Source organism: Otolemur garnettii, unplaced genomic scaffold (genome assembly GCF_000181295.1).
Source record: "Otolemur garnettii isolate 467f Iridium unplaced genomic scaffold, OtoGar3 scaffold00186, whole genome shotgun sequence".
In the NCBI taxonomy this organism is placed as follows: Eukaryota; Metazoa; Chordata; class Mammalia; order Primates; family Galagidae; genus Otolemur; species Otolemur garnettii.
In genome coordinates this window covers 1,409,345-1,429,553 of record NW_003852581.1, presented here as the reverse complement: position 1 = coordinate 1,429,553, position 20,209 = coordinate 1,409,345, and the positions used below count along the sequence as shown (strand labels likewise).

The 20,209-nt window shown below is 35.6% G+C and overlaps 1 protein-coding gene across 1 annotated transcript in view; it reads left to right on the top strand.

Annotated features, from left to right (window-relative positions):
• POF1B (POF1B, actin binding protein) overlaps positions 1-20,209 on the top strand; it is a 117,843-nt gene that overhangs the window by 49,653 nt on the left and 47,981 nt on the right. Inside the window, exons 5-6 of the mRNA XM_012812067.1 lie at positions 2,883-3,066; positions 15,147-15,277. Coding sequence (XP_012667521.1) covers positions 2,883-3,066; positions 15,147-15,277 — 315 coding nt within the window. The remainder of the gene's footprint in view (positions 1-2,882; positions 3,067-15,146; positions 15,278-20,209) is intronic.

The following is a 20,209-nucleotide window of genomic DNA, read 5'->3' as shown; positions in this document are numbered from 1 at the left end:
GGCTCCGTCTCCAAAAAAAAAAAAAAAAAAAAAAAAATTCCATTAGACTCAAATTGAAAGACCAAGTACAGAGTGTAAAGTAGTAAAAAGCAGTATTAGGGCCATGGTAATTCTATGATATCTAGAACCCCAAGTCCTTTATACAGAATTGTTACTGTGATGAGCAGCAGTTTCTTAACTGCTGTGCTCAGGGGATTTAAGCATGTCCAGCCCAGACAAAACCTTGGACTTGTCTCTTGGATATTCTTTTATTTATTTATTTATTTTGAGACAGAGTCTCACTTTGTCATCCCTGGTAGACTGCTATGGTGTTATAGCTCTCAGCAACCCAAACTTTTGGGCTCAAGTGATTCTCTTGTCTCAGCCTCCCAATCAGCTGGAACTACAGGTGCCTAGCACAACACCTGGCTCTTTTTAGAGACAAGGTCTCACTCTGGCTCAGTCTGGTCTCCAGCCTATGAGCTCAGACAATCCACCCACCTCAGCACTCAAGAGTGCTGGGATTACAGCTGTGAGCCACTGCGCCCAGCCTCTTGGATATTTTTGAACTGGGGGGTACATTAGTTTCTTTGAGCTTCTGTAACAAGGTACCACAAACAGTGTGGCTTAAAATAATAGAAATGTATTATTTCACAGTTCTGGAGTCCAGAAGACTGAAATCACTGTGTGGGCAGTGCCATGTGAACTCTGAAACCACCAGGGCTTCAGACATGCCTGTCTCCTAGTTTCTGGTACCCTCAGACATTTCTTGGCTTGTAGATGTATCACTTCAATCTTCCATCTTCATATGGCATCTTCCTTGCATGTTTCCCCATCACCTCTGTGCTTGTCTATCTTTATGTCCAAATTTCCCTTGTTATAAAGACATCAGTCATATTGTATTATTTTATACAATATTTTATATTTATACAAGTATTATACAATATGACTTCGTTTTAAGTTCATTACCTCTACCAATTTCCAAATAAGGTAACATTTTGAGTTACTGGGGTTAGGAATTTGACATATATTTGAGAGGGGAATAATTCAACTATAATAAGTGGTTAAATAGTATCAAATCAGTTTTGATGATAATTATTTTTTCATGTGCAAATGAAACTGATGAAATATATTAGGGTTTCCTTTCTGAACTTCTTTGCATTATATGCATTTTTAAAACATTACACCAGAAAAAGTATACTATTTTTATTCTTCCATGCTTTGTTTTTTCCATTTAACATAGCTTAAAAATTATATTTATTATACAGCAAAAACATTAAAATGTAAAGTGTTTCACTGTATTAATATATGCTAAGTTTCCAAAATCAAAAGAAAATATAGCATGGAGTTTACACTTTCAAAGTTAATTGTATCTGCATTCATGTAGCATTATAGTTCAAAATAGAATATTTTCCTTTGAAAACAGTCTTCCAAGGCCAGGTGTGGTGACTCATGCCTATAATCCTAGAACTCTGGGAGGCTGAGGTGGGTGGATTACTTGAGCTCATGAATTCGAGACCAGCCTAAGCAAAAGCAAGTTGTGAGACCCCATCTTTACTAAAAATAGAAAAACTGAGGAAAGATGACCACTTGAACTTAAGGGTTGGAGGTTGGTGTGAGCTATAACACCACAGCACTCTACCCAGGGTGATGAGTGACAGTTTAAGAATCTGTCTCAAAAAAAAAAAAAAAGAAAAGAAAAAGAGAAAAAAAGAAAGAAAAGAAAGTCTTCCAGATTCTTCTTATCACAGTAGACTAATAACAAAATAAAAAAGCCAATTCAATTACACCTGAAATCCCCAAAACTAAAATAATCAGGTATCTTTTCTTAGAAATCTGTTCTGCATACTCATCAGGAAAAAAAAGCCATGGCAAATAAACAAGAGACTGAGTTTAAAAATTACAAATTCCAGAATATCTTGAGGTCAGTGCAAATTCAACCTAATACATATCCTGAAAGAAGTCCTTAGCTTGAGTTTCAGTCCCCAAATTGTCATTAATAATCTGTGTAATTATAAATAAATCATCTTACTTTTCTGGACTTCAGGAGTTTCTCACTACCTGCAAAATTCATGGGTAAATGATGATAAAGTTGATGATGGTGATGACAATGATGATGATATAATAATAATAATAATAATAAGGTTTATTACTCACCTATTTTGTACTAGGCACTTTATTGACATTAGTTCATTTACTTCTCATAACATCCCAATGGCATACATACTATCTCCACTTTTATAAATGAGGAAACTGAGACTCTTAAAAGGTGCATATATAGTTTCCCAAGATAGTAAAGTAAATGGTGAAATCAGAGTTAGATTCCATGTTTTCTGGATTTAAAGCTTCACTCACTGGTTTTTAATCTTTTTTAAAAATTTCATGTTCATGTTTCATAAGCATAAGAACTTTGCATCTCCACTTTTACTCTGATATACTTCCTGATGTTGGAAATCATTGCATCATATTATTTTCTAATTGCATCTTTATCTTCATCTTTACTATTATAGTATTATTATGTAATTATATATTGAAGTGCCTGTTGAATCATCAAAAGATTAATTAATATTAATATTAATTATAGTTTTAGTGTTAAATACAGGATGTACAGAAAGTTCATTGCAATTTTTAATTTAAATTGAAATTTAAATTGTATATGAACTTTATGGCCATCTTGTATCACTGGAATATTAATTTAATCAGAACATGCAATTCCTTGGCCAATCTAGGTAAGTATTTGAAGGGTCACAGCTACCTCATCAAACAAAAATAGAATTTAATAAAAATGTTCTCAATGGAATAATTTGAAAAATAATATATCACTAATTTAAAAAATACTTTGTTCTTTTCATGATTAGTAGATTTTATTATCAGTGCTTTTTTTTTCATGTGTATGTGTCTATGGAATGCCATCCTCAGGTTCAATCCCATCATCACATTGTTCAACAACCCCAGATTATCCACTCTCCACACTGTCAACCATCCTATACTAGCCAACAAAGTCAAACCATCACAGGAAGTGATTCAACTTCTACAAACACTGGAAATGAATTGTGCCATGGTGGATTGAGCCAAGTTTATGACCAGGTAAGATCAATCATCTGATTCCTTATCAAAGTGAAATAACTTTCTTTTCTTTATTTTTATTTTTTTCCTTTCATTAAGTCATATACACATAGATCATGAATAGATTTATGCATTTATGGGGTACAATGTGTTGATTTTTTATACAATTTGGAGAGCTTACATAAAACTAATCAAGATAGTGTTCACCTCATTTACTTAATTATTGTGGTAAAACATTTATGTTCTATTCTTGATAGATTTGACTTGTACTCTTGCAATATGCTCCATAGGTGTAGTTCCCCCGTTTATCCTCCCTCTATCAAATATCCCCCTCCTCTCCCATCCCCCTCCACTTATCTCCTTCATCCTGGGCTACAGTTGTGATCTATATTTCATAAGAAAGTGTGAGTAATTATAAATTGGTTTCATAAAAGTACTGAGTACATTGAATACTTTTTATTTTGTTCTTGAGATACTTTACTAAGAAGAATATGTTCCAGCTACATCCACGTAAACATAAACAAAGTAAAGTCTCCATCTTTTTTAAGGCTTCATAGTATTCCATGATATATTACAATTTATTAATCCGTTCATGGGTGTATGGGCACTTGGACTTCTTCCATGAACTGGCAATTATGAATTGAGTTGCAATGAACAATCTAGTGCAAATATCTTTGTTGCAGAGTGACTTTTGGTCTTTTGGATATATACCTACTAGAGGAATTGCAGGATCAAATGGTACGTCTACTTTTAGGTCCCTGAGTGTTCTCCAAACTTCTTTCCAAAAAGAATGTATTAACTTGCATTCTCACCAGCAGTGCAAAAGTGTTCCCTTTCTCCACATCCATGCCAAAATCTGTAGTTCTGGGATTTTGCGGTGTGGTCTACTCTTACTGGAGTTAGATATCTCAAAGTGGTTTTGATTTGCATTTCTCTGATGATTAAAGATAATGAGCATTTTTCCATGTCTCTGTAGGCCATGCACCTGTCTTCTTCAGAGAAGCTTCTGTTCAAGTCTCTAGCCCACAATGAAATGGGATCACTTGTTCTTTTCTTACTAATAAGTTTGAATTCTCTATGGCATCTGGTTATCAGACATCTGCCAGAAACATAACCTGCAAATATCCTTTCCCATTCTGAGGGCTGTCTATTTTCTTTACTTGCTGTGTTCTTGGCAGTGTAGAAGCTTTTTAGTTTGATCAAATCCCAGTAATGTATTTTGGTATTGTTTCAATTGCCCAGGGGTCCTCCTCATGAAATATTCTCCCAAGCCAATTTCTTCAAGTATTTCCCCTGCACTCTCTCAAAGAATCTTTATAGTTTCATGTCTTAAGTTTAAGTCTTTTATCCAGTTAAAGTCAATTTTTGTTAGAGGTGAAAGTTGTAGATCCAGTTTTAGTCTTCCACAAGTCACCAGGGACTTAACCCAAAACTCTTAGAAGTGATCAAGGAATACAACAGTGTCTCAGGATACAAATTAATACTCATAAATCAGTACCCTTTATATATACCAACAATAGTGCAGTCGAAAAAATAGTCAAGGACTCTATTCCTTTTACAGTAGTGCCAAGGAAGATGAAATATCTGGGAATTTACCTAACAAAGGATGTGAAGGATGTCTATAAAGGAAACTATGAACCTCTGAGAAAAGAAATAGCTGAAGATGTTAACAAATGGAAAAATATACCATGCTCACGGCTGGGATGAATAAACATTGTTAAAATGTTCGTACTACCCAAAGCAATCTACAGATTTGATGTAATCCCCATTAAAGCACCTCTGTCATACTCTAAAGATCTGGAAAAATTAGTACTTCATTTTATATTCACTTTATATGTATTCCTTAGGTTGGACGAGGTGGCTTATCCCTGTAATCCTAGAACTCTGGGAGGCTGAGGTGGGTGGATTGCCTGAGCTCATAAATTCAAAACTGGCTTGAGCCAGAGAATGACCTCATCTGTAAAAATAGCTGGGCATTGTGGTGGGTTCCTGTAGTCCCAGCTACTCAGGAGGCTGAGGCAAGAAAATTACTTGAGCCCAAGAGCTTGAGGTTGCTGTGAGTTGTGACACCATGGCACTCTATGGAGGTTGACAAAGTGAGACTGTTTTTTTAAAAAAATCTATTCTTCATCTTTTCCATTGTGCTAATACTCTGCACTCCACTCCTTCTTTGCAAATGGCCTTGCCCTCTAATGAAAACAGTCAGTGGGTTTCAAACTTTAGTGTGCATCAGAATCATTTGGAAAGCCTATTTTATCTAAGTAGAGATTGCTGGGGCCCAATAATTTGCATGTCCAAACTACCTGTTTATCCTAATGCTGCTTGCCCCGAGATAACAATCTGAGTTCACTGCGTAAACTCCTTTAATGCCCTATTTCACTGAAAAATTCTTCTATACTGTCAGCAAACTTCTCATTCTTTTGATCTTCAAGAATTAAGACTCTTAATTTGACTTTTGTTCTCAAGGTGATTCCTTTCACAACCCTATCATTCTATTTACTTATGATCTCATCTTTTCTGTTCCTTCACCTGCAAAATTTTCATAGGAGGAATTCATGTTCACTGATGCCATTTCCTCACTACACTCACATTCTTTAACATTTGGTAAAACAGATTGTAAATTGAGTATGTTCCTGAAATTGCTCTTCTTGACTTCCAAGTTGCCAGATGCCACTTCCTTTTTAAAGCTTCATCTTATTTCAGTTCTATTGCATTTGGTAACATTCATCCATTTCTTCTTGATAGTCCTTCTACAGTTTCCAATTAAACTGTATTGCTCCTTCTAAGTCTTCTAAGGTTCTTTCTTCCTTTACCAAAATTCCTTCCCTCAGGACCCATCTTTGGTCACCTTCTTTTTTTAATATACTCCTTTTTCCTTGAGTATATGATGTAAAATCTTAACTTATATTACTACTTCTACATGGACAATTTTCAAATCTTTCCTCCTCAGATCCAATAGATCATTTTTAATTGCCTATCTGACATCTCTACTTGGTGGTCTCACAGTCACCTTCAACTAACCACAACACCACAACAGATTTTCACTCTAAATCCCCTATTTCTATTAATGATATTTCCAGTGTTCAAATCACTAGGCTTAAAATTGAACATCATTTTTCACATTTCCCTCTACTGTGCCACTCCATATATAATAACTTGTCATTGATGATTCTTCTATCTTACGACCTCTGTAATAGAGTTGAGAATTAGTTTTCCTTTTTGTAACTCTTACCATTTGATATGTATCTCTCTTTATATCTCTTATCAATTAGTCAGTTTATTCAATACATTAAAGTTATTTATACATTAGATCTTCTAAAAGACCATAAAGTCCTGGAGGAGACAATGTCATATATATTTTTGTTTCTAGTAGTGCTGTGTTTATAGCTTAAAACAGTGCTTAGGTAATTCTCAATAAATGTGTGCTAAATGAATGAATGAATGACTTGTGACTGTGAGATCTTATAAATTCTACCTTTGGTTGATGGGTATAGATTTTGGCCTTATGTTTTAGAAAAATGATAGAATATAAGATAAATTACATTAAAAGTGCTAGTGTATTATGTGGTAGGTTTGTTTATTGGCTGAGGTTGTATAATATAAGTACTCACATCCCTTGAATAAATTTTATGCCAAAGAATTGTAGAATAGAGAAAAAATAGAGAAATGGAGAGGTAGAAAATGTAACCAAAAAGTGTTGTCAATATGTCATGTATTTAAATATATATATTAGTTTAAAAATAACTTCATCAATTTAGATACTTGTGTGTGTGTGTATATGCTGAGGGTGCCAAACAAATGCATACACATTTTTAAGAACAGAAAAAACTATATTAAATTTGTAATACTCAAGTCACATTTGACTTCTGCAATAAAATGTGTACCCATTTTTTGGCACCCTGTGTGTGTGTGTATTTACACCTCCAACATCATTGCAAAAAGGATTTGGAGTAGTTTATGAGAATAAATAAGATGCAATGGGATAGAAAAGAAAATTATCTGCCAAAATATAAATATAATGGAGCTATAACACCAGAAGAAAAAAAAGAACATAGAAATGCAGGCCACTATATTCTATGTTAGTAGTATACTGGATCAAAAACATGGTTCTTTGAAACAATAGGAGAAAAAGGAAAGTCTTATTTGTTGCAAAATTCTCATTATCTGTAAGAAAAAACTTTATAAATTCTTTTTTTTCTTTTTTTGTTTTGTAATTTCAGGTTAATTTGAGGGTACGAAGAATTAGTTACAATGTTTGTTTTGCATTTGTTAGGTATAGTTCCTGTTGTAGCTGTGTCCCACTCCCAGCAGCTGTGCCATATACTCTGACATTATGCCCACTAAGTAGGAGCATAACAATTCCTCATCCTCTCCCCTCATCTTGAATTGAATTGAATTTTTCACTTGTGTGAGTTTGTTGCATTGGAAGCCATCATTAAGAAAACAGAAAGAGAGGAAGCCAACAACTTAATGGATCATCTCAAGCAACTGGAAAAGGAAGAACATTCTAACCCTGAACTCAACAGAAGAAAAGAAATAACCAAAATTATGGCAGAATTAAATGTAAATGAAAACAAAAAAAATTATTCAGAAGATCAATGAACCAAAATGTTTTTTTTTTTTTTTGTTAAAGGTCAATAAAATTGATAAACACTTGGCCAACCTAACCAGAAATACAAAAGCAAAATCTCCAATATTGTCTGTGAGAAACAATAAAGGAGAAATAACAATAGACATCTCAGAAATTAAAAAAAAAATCCTCAATGATTATGACAAAAAATTCTCTTCCCAGAAAAATGAAAATCTGAAGGAAATAGACCAATACCTGGAAGCACACGACCTTCCCAGACACAACCAGAAAGAAATATACATCTTGGCTCAGCACCTATAGCTCAACCGGCTAAGGCGCCAGCCATGTACACCTAAGGTGGCGGGTTCGAATCCCCAGCCCAGACCCGCCAAACAACAATGACGGCCTGCAACCAAAAAATGGCCAGGCGTTGTGGCGGGTGCCTGTGGTCCCAGCTACTTGGGAGGCGGAGGCAAGAGACTCGCTTGAGCCCAGGAGTTGGAGGTTGCTGTGAGCTGTAATGCCACGGCACTCTACCCAGGGGGACAGCTTGAGGCTCTGTCTCAAAAAAAAAAAAAAAAAAAAGAAATATACATCTTGAATAGACCTTTATCAATCATTGAAATAGCACCAACAATATGAAATCTCCCATTAAAGAAAAGTCCAGGATCAGATGGCTTCACATCTGAATTCTATCAAACCTTTCAAGCAGAACTAGTACCTATACTATACAACCTTCTCCAGAGCATAAAAAAAGAAGGAATACTTTCAAACACATTCTATGAAGCAAATATCACCCTGATCCCCAACCAGGAAAGGATCCAACAAAGAAAGAAAATTATAGACCAATATCATTAATAAATATTGATGCAAAAATATTCAATAAGATCTTAGCAAATGGAATTCAAGAACACATCAAAAAAAATATACACCATGATCAAGTTGGTTTTATTCCAGGGTTACAGGGTCTCAATGATGCAGAAAAAGCTTTTGATAATATCCAGCATTCTTTCATGATCAAAACACTTAAGAAAATTGGCATAGAAGGGACATTTCTTAAACCAAAAGAGGCCATCTACAGCAAACCCACAGGCAATATCATATTGAATGCTGTAAAATGGAAAACATTTTCACTCAGATCAGGATTGAGGCAAGGATGCCCACTGTCTCCACTGCTATTCAACATAGAAATGGAAGTCTTAGCCATCCCAATCAGGGAAGAGAAGGCAATCAAGGGTATACAAATAGGGTCAGAGGAGATCAAACACTTATTCTTAACTGATGATATGATCCTATACCTGGAAAAATCCCAGGGACCCAAGTACAAAACTCTTAGAAGTGATCAAGAAATACAGAACCATCTCAGGATACAAATCAATCAGCAGCATCAATCAGGATACAAATCTGTATCTTTTATCTATGACAACAATAGTCAAGCTGAAAATATAGTCAAGGACTCTATTCCTTTTATAGTAGTGTAAAAAAGATGAAATATCTGGGAATTTACCTAACAAAGGACGTGAAAGATCTCTGTAAAGACACCTATGAAACTCAGAGAAAATAAATAGCTGAAGATGTTAACAAATGGAAAAATATACCATGCTCTTGGCTGGGAAGAATCAACATTGTTAAAATGTTTATACTACACAAAGCAATCTATAGATTTAATGCAATCCCTATTAAAGCACAATTGTCATACTTTAATGAGCTTGAAAAAATAGTGCTTCATTTTATACGGAATCAGAAAAAAAACCTTATATAGCCAATACATTACTCAGAAAGAAAAACAAATCAGGAAGTATCATATTACCAGACTTCAGGCTATACTATAAATCTATAGTACCAAAAGTACATGGTACTGGCACAAAAACAGAAAGGTAGAATTATAGAACATTATAGAGAACCAAGAGATAAACCTAGCTACTTATTGTCATTTGAACATTGACAAGCCCATCAAAAACATTCAGTGGGGGAAAGACTCCCTATTTCACAAAAGGTGCTGGGTGAACTGGCTGGCAACCTGTAGAAGACTGAAACTGGACCCCCACCTTTCACCCATTAACAATAATTGATTCTCATTGAATAAAATATTTAAATTTAAGACATAAAACTATAAAAATACTAGAAGAGAGTACAGGGAAAACACTTGAAGAAATTGGCTTGGGAGAATACTTTATGAGGAAGACCCCCTTGGGCAATTGAAGCAACACCAAAAATACATTACTGGGATCCGATCAAACTGAAAAGCTTCTGCACAGCCAAGAGCACAATAAATAAAGCACACAGCCAACCTTCAGAATGAGAGAAGATTTTTGGAGGTTATGCCTACAACAAATGTCTGATAACTAGAATCCACAGAGAACTCAAACTAATCAATAAGAAAAGAAAAAATAACCCCACTTCTATGTGGGCAAGAGACTGGAACAGAAACTTCTATGATGAAGACAGGTGTATGAGCTACAAACACATAGAAAAATGCTCATCATTATTAATCATCAGAAAAATGCAAATGAAAAGCACTTTGAGCCCACATCACAAAAGGTACAAAAGGTTGCTAATACAACCTTTTTGGAAAGAAGTTTGGAGAACCCTCAAGGATCTAACAGTAGACCTACTGTTTGGTCCTGTAATTCCTCTACTAACTATATACCCAGATGTTCAAAAATTATTTTACAATGAAGACATTTGCATGATAATATTTATTGCAACCCAATTCATAATTGCCAAGACATGGAAACAGCCCACATGCCCATTGACCCACGAATGGATTAATAAATTATGGCATATGTACACCACGGAATACTATGCAGCCATAAAATAGATGGAGACTTCATATCTTCTATGTTACCTGGATGGAGCTGGAACATATTCTTCTTAGTAAAGTATCTTAAGAATGGAAAAAGAATTATCCATAGCACTCAACACTATTATGAAATATATAATCACCTATGCATTCATATGAATGGTAAAACCTAACTATAGTCCAGAAAGTAGAATGGAAGAAGAGAAAGAGGGGAGAGGTGAGGAGGGGGGAGGAGGGAGGGTATTTGGGGGGACCTATCCTAATGTGCATGATGGAAAGGTACATTTCAAAGCTATCAATAAAAGGGAAAAAACATAAGAAGCTCTAAGAGTTATGATTTAGTAATGGAAAATATTGCTAAATGGAACAACAATTTATGTTTAGGAAATTTCACCTCATTATTGAGTACTAGTCCTATCAAAGACTTAACAATAAATGAGAATCTGACTTCCCTCAGTCTTTTCCTCTCCACATTTTTAAACTGATCTTGGTTTTAGATCTTAAAACAGCTGGTGTGATCCTTGTTTAATAATTTTCACAAACATGTTAATTTTTATAAGGAGATGTAATTCTGAACAAAAGACTTGTGTAATTAATTTTGACCTAATTTTCTCAGAAAGGCCTGTCACTGAAGAACTGATGGCTAAGATCCAGAGGTTTAAATAGAACTCGAATGCCAGCCTCCAACACTATAAGTAGTTCAGTTAAGTTGCTGCAATTAGAATGGCCTCTACCTCTTATGTAGGGAGGAAGGTATAAAGGATCCCCATGATATTCTTGAGGCAGTTCTGCCTATATATACTCTTGCTGACTGTCTTAACAATTCTTCATTGGCTGCTTTAAGAGCAAAAGTAGTGGCTCAGCACCTGTGGCTCAAGTGGCTAAGGCAACAGCCACATACGCCTAAGGTAGTGGGTTCAAATCCAGCCCGGGCCCACCAAAACAACAATGATGGCTGCAACCAAAAAATAGCTGGGCATTGTGGCAGGCACCTGTGATCCTAGCTACTTGGGAGGCTGAGGTAAGAGACTCATTTGACCCCAGGAGTTGGAGATTGCTGTGAACTGTGAAGCCACGGCACTCTACCCAGGGGATAGCTTGAGGCTCTGTCTCAAAAAAAAAAAAAAAAAAAAAGAGCGAAAGTAGTAATAAAATTATTTCCAGAGTCAGCTGGCATTGGAAATCAGTTATAATCAGGAAGATGATTTCCTTCAGTTCAACAAGTATTTACTGAATAGTTATAGAGTGTGTAATCAGTATTGTGCTAAATACTGTGAGATATACCAAAAGGTATGACTCATCTTTTTACTCTTAAGTTTATTTTTTTTTGTGATAGGAAAAGGGTGCTAAGCATAAAATAATATGAAAACAGTGCAAGATGATTGAGCACAAAGAGACAAATTGAATTAATTTTTGGCTGGCATAGGGTCAATTTTCATGCAAGTTGTACATCTTGAGATGATTTTCAAAGGATGGATAAGATTTGGACACACAGGCAGGGAGCATATTTTAAGCAGCAAACAATGTGAGTGAAGACTCATGGGCAGGAATAGCAGGGTATGTGCCCAGCACACTGAAATATATTATACTGGAGCACAGAAAGGGTTGGGAAAATAGAAAGGGCTACTATGTTTATGTAAACATTTAAAGGTTTTACATTGAACATATAGTTATAGCTATATGGTTCTATCTATATATCTGTTTTCATACAGTATCTCTATCTAAATACTACACACACACACACACACACACACACATACTCTTACAGTAAAATCTTCGTAAGTTGACCACCAAGAGACTATAACAAACTGCTTAACATACAAACGTGGTCAACATAAAGAACTAGGCCTATTATACTGATATGTACATGGGGTGCCTTTCCAATCTATGAAAAGTAGGTCAATATAAGGAGGTGGTCAGTGTAGGGAGGAAATCAGCTATGGAGGTTCTACTGCATTTAAGCATTACTTGTTAATTCTATAACATTTAAATATACTGTGTGATGAGATTGACTTTATAGGTTTAGCTATTTACTCATGCCTCCATATAAGAGAATTTACTCTGTTTAGGAGATAATCATTACTTCCCTAGGAAAGCAACAACCAAGTGTACATCGGTAAGGTAACTAACATTGTGGTGAATTCATCCAGACTCTTAAATAAAACAAGGCTATACATACCTTTAAAAATGTAATGATACTACACTGTTTTTGGTAACCTGCTTTTTTTTTTCTTTCACTGACTTGTATCTTATAAACTGTTTTCATGTCACAGATGTAATTATGAAAGCTTATCTGTGTTTACTTAGAAATTTTTCCATTTACTTCAGAGGATATGGATTTTTAACATCTGTGTTTAAAGGGCAAGTTAAAAAATACCAGTAGTCAAGTTTGAAGTAAATTTATTATCTATATACTCAAGAATAAATGTGACTTTAGGGCACTTGGACCCACATGCAATATCAAAGTAGTGTGGAGTACAGGAATGGAAGAAAAAGTATCCAATGTACACACACCTATTATGAAACTAATTTAAACCTTTTTATATGAAAGCTATAGCCTAATAACAGCCTAAGGTTATGGGGAGGAGGGAGAGGGATTCGAGGGTTCACTTCTGTGGTTCATCTTGCAAGGGTACAAGTGAATCTTTATATGAGTAGAATATGAATGTTTTGACATAATAACTAAGAAAGTTACATGAAGGCTATGTTAACCAGTTTGATGGAAGTGTCTTGGATTATGTATGAAAACACCACACTGTACCCCCAAAGTGCATCAATGTACACAGTTACCATTCAATAAAAAAAAAAAAAAAAAAGTAGTGTGGAGTATGGCCTAAGTTATTATCCTCTAGGTAGTGTATTTCAAGGGAGGAAAAGTGGCTAAAAATATTGAAAAGATTGGTGTCAAATAATGTGAAACTGGATCAGTGTCTATAGTTCAGTGGTTAGCATGCCAGCTGCATACACTGAGTCAGGTGGGTTTGAACCCAGCCTGGGCCTGGTAAACAACAAGGACAAGTGCAACAACAACAACAACAACAACAAAAATAGCCGGGCATTGTGGTAGACGCCTGTAGTCTCAGCTACTTGGGAGGCTGAGGCAAGAGAACTGCTTAAGCCCAAGAGTTTGAAGTTGCTATGAGCAGGGTGACATAGTGAGACTCTATCTCAAAAATAAAATAAAATAAAAGTTTAAAAGATGATGTGAAACCAATAGAATATGTCTTGTTTAGGACACTATTCATGTTAATTTGTGTTTAGGATTTCAAATGTCTCTGAGGTCTAAAAATTTTCTAACACTTGTCCCTGAAATACTCTTTCCAAATAACAAATGGAGAGAGTCTAACAAGAAATACATAAAGACACATTGTATTGAGTAGAGTTGCTCAATATATAAGTATAAGATATACTAACAAATCAATCTGGCTTTTACTGAGAATATGTAAGTACAAATGAAAGTAATTCTTCTATAGTTAGTGTAATTTTAAAAACTAGTAGGTGAAAGAGCTATCTGCACTCCCATATGTATTTATTGTAGCACTATTCAAAATCACCAAGACATAAAATCAACCCAAGTATCCATCAAAAAATGAATCCATAAAGAAAATGTGGCATAGATACAAAATAGAAGCATATTCAGCCTTGAAAATAATGAAATCCTGTCATTTATGGTTTAACATGGATGGCCTTAGAGGACAATACATTAAGTAAAATAATCCAGGGACAGAAAGATAAATGTGTCACTCATATGTGGCAGCAAAATCTGTTGATCTCATAGAAGTAGAGAGTAGAATAGTAATAAATACAGGCTGGAAAGGGAAAGATTGGTTACAAGACAAAAAATTACAGCTAGATGGAGGAATAAGTTCTATAGGGTGTCCCAAAATACGCTTCGAATCACCATACATAGGGAAAATGAGAAATTGCAGCTAAATATACCTTTATTTACAAAATATTTATTATAAAGTTTTATAAAATATTCTCTACGTGTTGACCACCTCTTTGTAAAAGTTTATAATGAATATCTTGTAAATGAAAGTACATTTGGCTACAATTTCCCATTTTCCCTATGTATGGTGACTTTAGGGTGATTTTTGGAACAACTTATAGTGTTTTATAACACTATAGGGAGATTATAATTAATAGAAATTTACTATACATTTTACATAGCTAGAAGAGAGAATTTTGAATGTTCCCAAGATGAAGAAATGACAATTATTTGAAGTGATGGATGTGCCAGTTACCCTGTTGTATGCGAGTATTGAAAGACCACATTGAAACTCATAAACATGTATAATTCTTGTGTGTCAGTTAAATTTTAACTTAAAAATTAGTAAAAATTAAAATCCACATTTTCCTTCCCTCCTCATAAGAGTAAGAGGAGTAACCCATGTGGTGATAATCAGAAATTCAGAGAATTTTATTTGCTTATTTTACTGTTTTGTTTAAGTACTTAAATTTAAGAATTATTAGATATTCAAATTTTGCATTCAATTAGATCACGTAGACTTGAGTGAAATGAAATTAAAAATGTTATTTCGATATTGATTTTTCCTTTAAATTACTCCCTTATTTAAAAATATATATCTAAGATGCAAATAAATTTAAGTAGCTTGATTTATGTGATTGCATTAATATGTTAATTTGCTGTTTTTCATTTCCCATCAAAATACCTATGAATTTAGAAAAACTTACATTGTTTATAATTGTGATTGATTTTTGTTTCAGGTCATAATTCAGGATGATTTCCCTGATAAATTGGACCCCAAATATTTTGGAGAGTTGCTTGCTGATCTAAGCCGTAAGAATGTGGATTTGTATCACTGCTTATTAGAACATTTGCAGAGAATTGGAGGAAGGTAGTGTAAACATACTTTTTGCATCAATGCTGTGTCAAAGATTTTACAACATTCTAGTGTTTTTTAAAAAGATGTTGTTTTTATGAGAAATTTTAGGTTCACATCAAAATTTTTAGACTTTTTAAAATTTTTTGACCATGTAAATTTATTTTTAAATTTTAATACCAAAGATGAAAAAATCATTAAAAGGTATGGTCTTGTGCTGGGTGAAAGGTTTTTAGACTTGACACCAAGAGCACAATTTATAAAAGAAAAATAATGACAAATTGGATTACATTAAGATTAAAAACATCCTCTTTGAGCTTACTCCTTTCTGCCTAGGAAGCATCATTAAAGTCCTTCTTTTCACTGTCATCATGTATAAGTCAGAGTCTCCTAAAGAGTCCAAACAGCTGCAAAAGGTATTCATTGGATGGTTGAACTTTGAAATTACTGATGAGAGTCAGACCATTCCATTCCATTGAAAATGGAAGGTGAAAATATGCAAAACTATTCTTTTAATGGGTTAACAGGGTAACTACATGAGAAATTTTGAAATTTGAAAATGTCTCATTATAAGAATTAATGATGCTGGCTTGGTGCCTATGCTCAGTGGTTAGGGCACCAGCCACATACACTGGGGCTGGTGGGTTCAAACCCAGCCCAGGCCTGCTAAACAGCAATGACAACTACAACAGCAAAAACAACAAAATAGCCAGGCATTTTGGGGGGCACCTGTAGTCCCAGCTATTTGGGAGGCTGAGGCAAGAAATCGCTAAAGCTGAAGAGATTGCTATGATCTGTGATGCCATGGCACTCTACCAAGGGTGACAAAGTGAGACTCTGTCTCAAAAAAAAAAAATCAATGATATTTATGAAATTCATCAGACAGATCACAAGAGCCCTTTAGAATCAGTAAAAAAAATTCTGGTTATAATTTACTTCTATTATAATTTACTGTGATGGCAAATGGAACCTCTTTAACAAGTAGCTCAAAAAATGCATAGTATATTATGAACTGTTTTAAGATATTATGTTGGGCATGGAGTTCAAAAAAATGCATGGTATATTATGGCTCAATTTAAGATATTATGCTAATGATATAATATACAATTCCACTGCCAACACACCACTGTTGAATCTTCCACTTGTGTGTGCTCAACATATGGAGGACAGAGTATAATATATATGAGTGATATGTGCAACATATATATGTGTTCAGCTGTAGCACAGAACTGGGAAATCATCAGAAATTTAAAATAATCTAGAAGATAAAGGAAAGTCAGTATAATTTTTTTCTAATTCAGACTTTCTGATAACTAGATTCTTCTACTTTGTAAATCTTCATTTAGTATATTGTTTCACATAAATGGAATGGCATTATATATACTACTTTGTATATCTTTTCACTAAAAAAATCATGTTTATTTTCACATGTCAATAATATTTTTAGTGCATGGAATGTATTCTTTCTTAGTATTTTCTCTATCTCTTTGTTCTTCACATATTAGCTCCCTCTCTCCTGCCTTTTTCATATTCATGATGGCATTCTATTATGATTTCCTGCAACTTCTTTGCATCTTTATCTAACTGTTCCTGCTACTTACCAAAATCCCAACTCTGGATCACTCTAGCTCTCTAGCTCTCTCTCTACCTTACTTATTGTGTCTTTTTACCACGATCTCCTCCATCCAATACCCAACATTCAATATCTTCAGAATGCAGAGGGCTCCATGAGGGCCATTTCATTTACCCTGGTGTCCTTGGTGCATAGCATAGAGACTGGTTTAGTGTGATGCTAAATAAATATATTCTTCAAAGAATGGATGCATTCTTTACTGCTAAACCCATGCCACTGACCACTACTGGAGAAAAGCAGAGTTGTTTGTTTGAAATGGTGCTTTATAAACTCATGATTTCCATGCTTAGCTAGGCCTTCATTATTGTTTCATCCTAATCAACATCCTCTCTCATTACCCATTACCCAAACAACTCTCCCTCTCTCCCATTACCCAAACAACTATTTCACAAATCATCTCTTTACACAAGTTCACTGCCTTAAAATCTTTCCCCTGACTCTTAACAGTCATTTAGCATATCCACTATGTTCCAGGCACTGTGCTAAGCACTTTATCTACCTATTTGTTATCTAATTTGCACAATAAGCCTAAAGAGCTTCAAATGGAGACTAAAAGAGAGTAAGTTATTAAAATAAAGTCACACAGCTACTAGGTGCTTGATAGGAATCAAACACTTTGATTACTCTTACTTATAAGCTATTGTTACCAGAATTTCTTCCCACAGTAGGTCCTTGGTCTTGGGAATTGGAAGAATGAACCCATGGACCACAGGTTAGTGGTAAGATAGGAGTTATCAGATAGAAAGGAATACAGAAGGAATAAAAAGCACCAGAGCTTCTGGAAGAGGAAAAGACCCAAGTGGGAAGTCTCCACGTGGGTCCCTTGTCTAGGGGTATAAGATCTTGAGAATTACATTTGGCTAGGACTTGGCAGTTGGAAGACACATTTCAAATGTTAATGAGCATATAAACGAATGAATGCAGTCCCTCCAGCTGGGGCAAAATGGCAGGGCATTCCCTTCATGAAATTGCCAAGGACTAGGAAACTGGAGTTCCCTGTAAAGCCTGGAATGGAGGAATCCTGTATCAATTCTCATTCTCTGACTGGATACTCTAACTGCTGTTAGGGACAAATAGACATTGACTCAATCTTAACTGCTTTCTGCTGGATCAGGCCAAAGATAGAAGGGGGCAGTTAGGGATTCTTAGGCAGTGGGCAATCCAGGGGTTCAAGATAGAATCAGGTATTGGATTGGTACTATTTACTGTTTGTGTCCTGATGAGGTCATCTCTGGAAGATACAAATCTGATTAGCACATTAAAAGGTACTGGTAGGCTGGGCGCTGGTAGTTCAGTGGTTAGGGCACCAGCCACATGCTCCAGGCCTGCTAAAGAAAAAAAAAAAAAAAAACATAGACAGGTGTTGTGGTTTAGCACAGTGCCAGGAACATAATGCCTGTAGTCCCAGTTACTAGGGAGGCTGAGGCAAGTGAATCGCTTGAGCCCAAGAGTTGGAGGTTGCTGTGAGCTATGATGCCAGATAACTCTACTGAGGATGACAAAGTGAGATTGTCTCAATAAAAGATAAATAAGTACACAAATAAATAAAAGGTAAGGGTGGAACAGTGAAAAGAGGGGGTTAATTACAAAGTCATTGATGACAGGTTGGAAATAACAAAGCTAGAGATTTCAAAAGAAAACTACATTAACACTTTCTTTGCTGGTTTCTAAGTAGTAACTCTAAATTTTCTTTAGACTCACAAGTGCAGGTGGACTATGGCTGATTCTCTCCATAGTCCAGTTCTGTAGAAGGTGGTTGGTTCCAAGATTTTACTTGTGAATAATATATCCAGGAATCTATTTCCATAACTTTAATAGCTGCAGGAGAAGACAATTACAGGAAAAGGATCATCCTGACTTTGGATCCGGGAAGGTGGATTGGAGGGAAGAGTTTTGATTACAACTAGATCTCCAGGAGAGAAAAGCTCTTTTAGTGTTAAATGTGAAAATGTATACAAAAATCATGTCAAGGTTAGATAGGGAGTTTTTTATAAGTCTTCTCTAGCTGCATAGATCTGTGCCATAATTGGTCGGCAATCATGTCCTATTTTCTCATTGGAATCAAAGAGTAAAGTGGCAGGATTTAAAGTGGTACAGGTGCATAATTGTAGCACCAGCCATTGCATTAATAAGACTTAATATTTAAGAAGGTGGTTGTTTGACAGCTAAAGATTTCCTTTTGAATATAGAAGTCCAGCAAGGTCATGACAAGTTAAATAATAGGTCTTTTCTTAAAATAAGCTTAGTTGTCTTCGGAGTTAAGAGGGCTACAGCTGCTACAGCATATAGACAGTGTGGCCATCACTTGGCCACAGTGTCAATTTCTTTACTAAGATAAGCTACAGGTTGTAAAAGTGAACTCTGGTGTTAATACTCTTAGGATAACTCCAGTCTGCTCTGTAGATTCTGTCCAGTCTTACCTTCTGCTTTTGTAGGATAATATATATATATATTTTTTATGTTATTTATTTATTTATTTTTTTTTTTTTGCAGTTTTTGGCCAGGGCTGGGTTTGAACCCACCACCTCCAGCATATGGGGTCTGTGCCCTACTCCTTTGAGCCACAGGTGCTACACTGTAGGATATTATTTTTGAGTGGGATAGATGGTGGGATTTTTTTTAACTTAATTTGGACCAGTTGAGCATATTTTGCTCTTCCCACCTGTCCCTCATTAATTTCTGTCTCTAATAAGGGAAGGCATAGTATATGGGTCCTTGTCCTGTATTCATATAAATGATTGTTCTTGGTTTAGTTAGTAAACCAACTAACCCTCCCTCAAATGAGAACAGGACCTTCAGGCATGATTAGGGAGGTCTGAGAGAACAGCCAGTCCCCCCAATTTCAGCTTAAAGCCTGAGAGGAGAATTTGGTAACTGGCTTTCCAGACGCCTTTTGTATACTTACAGATTTAGGGGAGAGAAGACCAGGAATAGAGAGGAGTACAGGAAGGAGGCGCTAGTGTCCAGGAGAAATTCTATCCCCTGGCTCTCCATGATGAGGTACACATTGGGGCTTTTGAGTGGTGATGACACAAGCTGGAGCCATGAGAAACTGTTCCAGGCACTCACTGTCCAGTTTGGGGGCCGAGGGGGTCACTGTACCAGGAGGCCTTCACCTCTGGGGACAGGCTGCCTTTCAGTGGTCACCTTTGCATTCTGGACAGGGGCTGTTGGTTTCCCCAGCAGGCAGTACTACCAGGGGCAATCTCTCTTAAAATGGCCAGTCTGACCACATTAGGAACACTTGTTCTTAGTTCCTTTGGCTTCCCTCTGAACCTGAATGGTGTTCATGTGTTGGACTGTCTTTTTTTTTT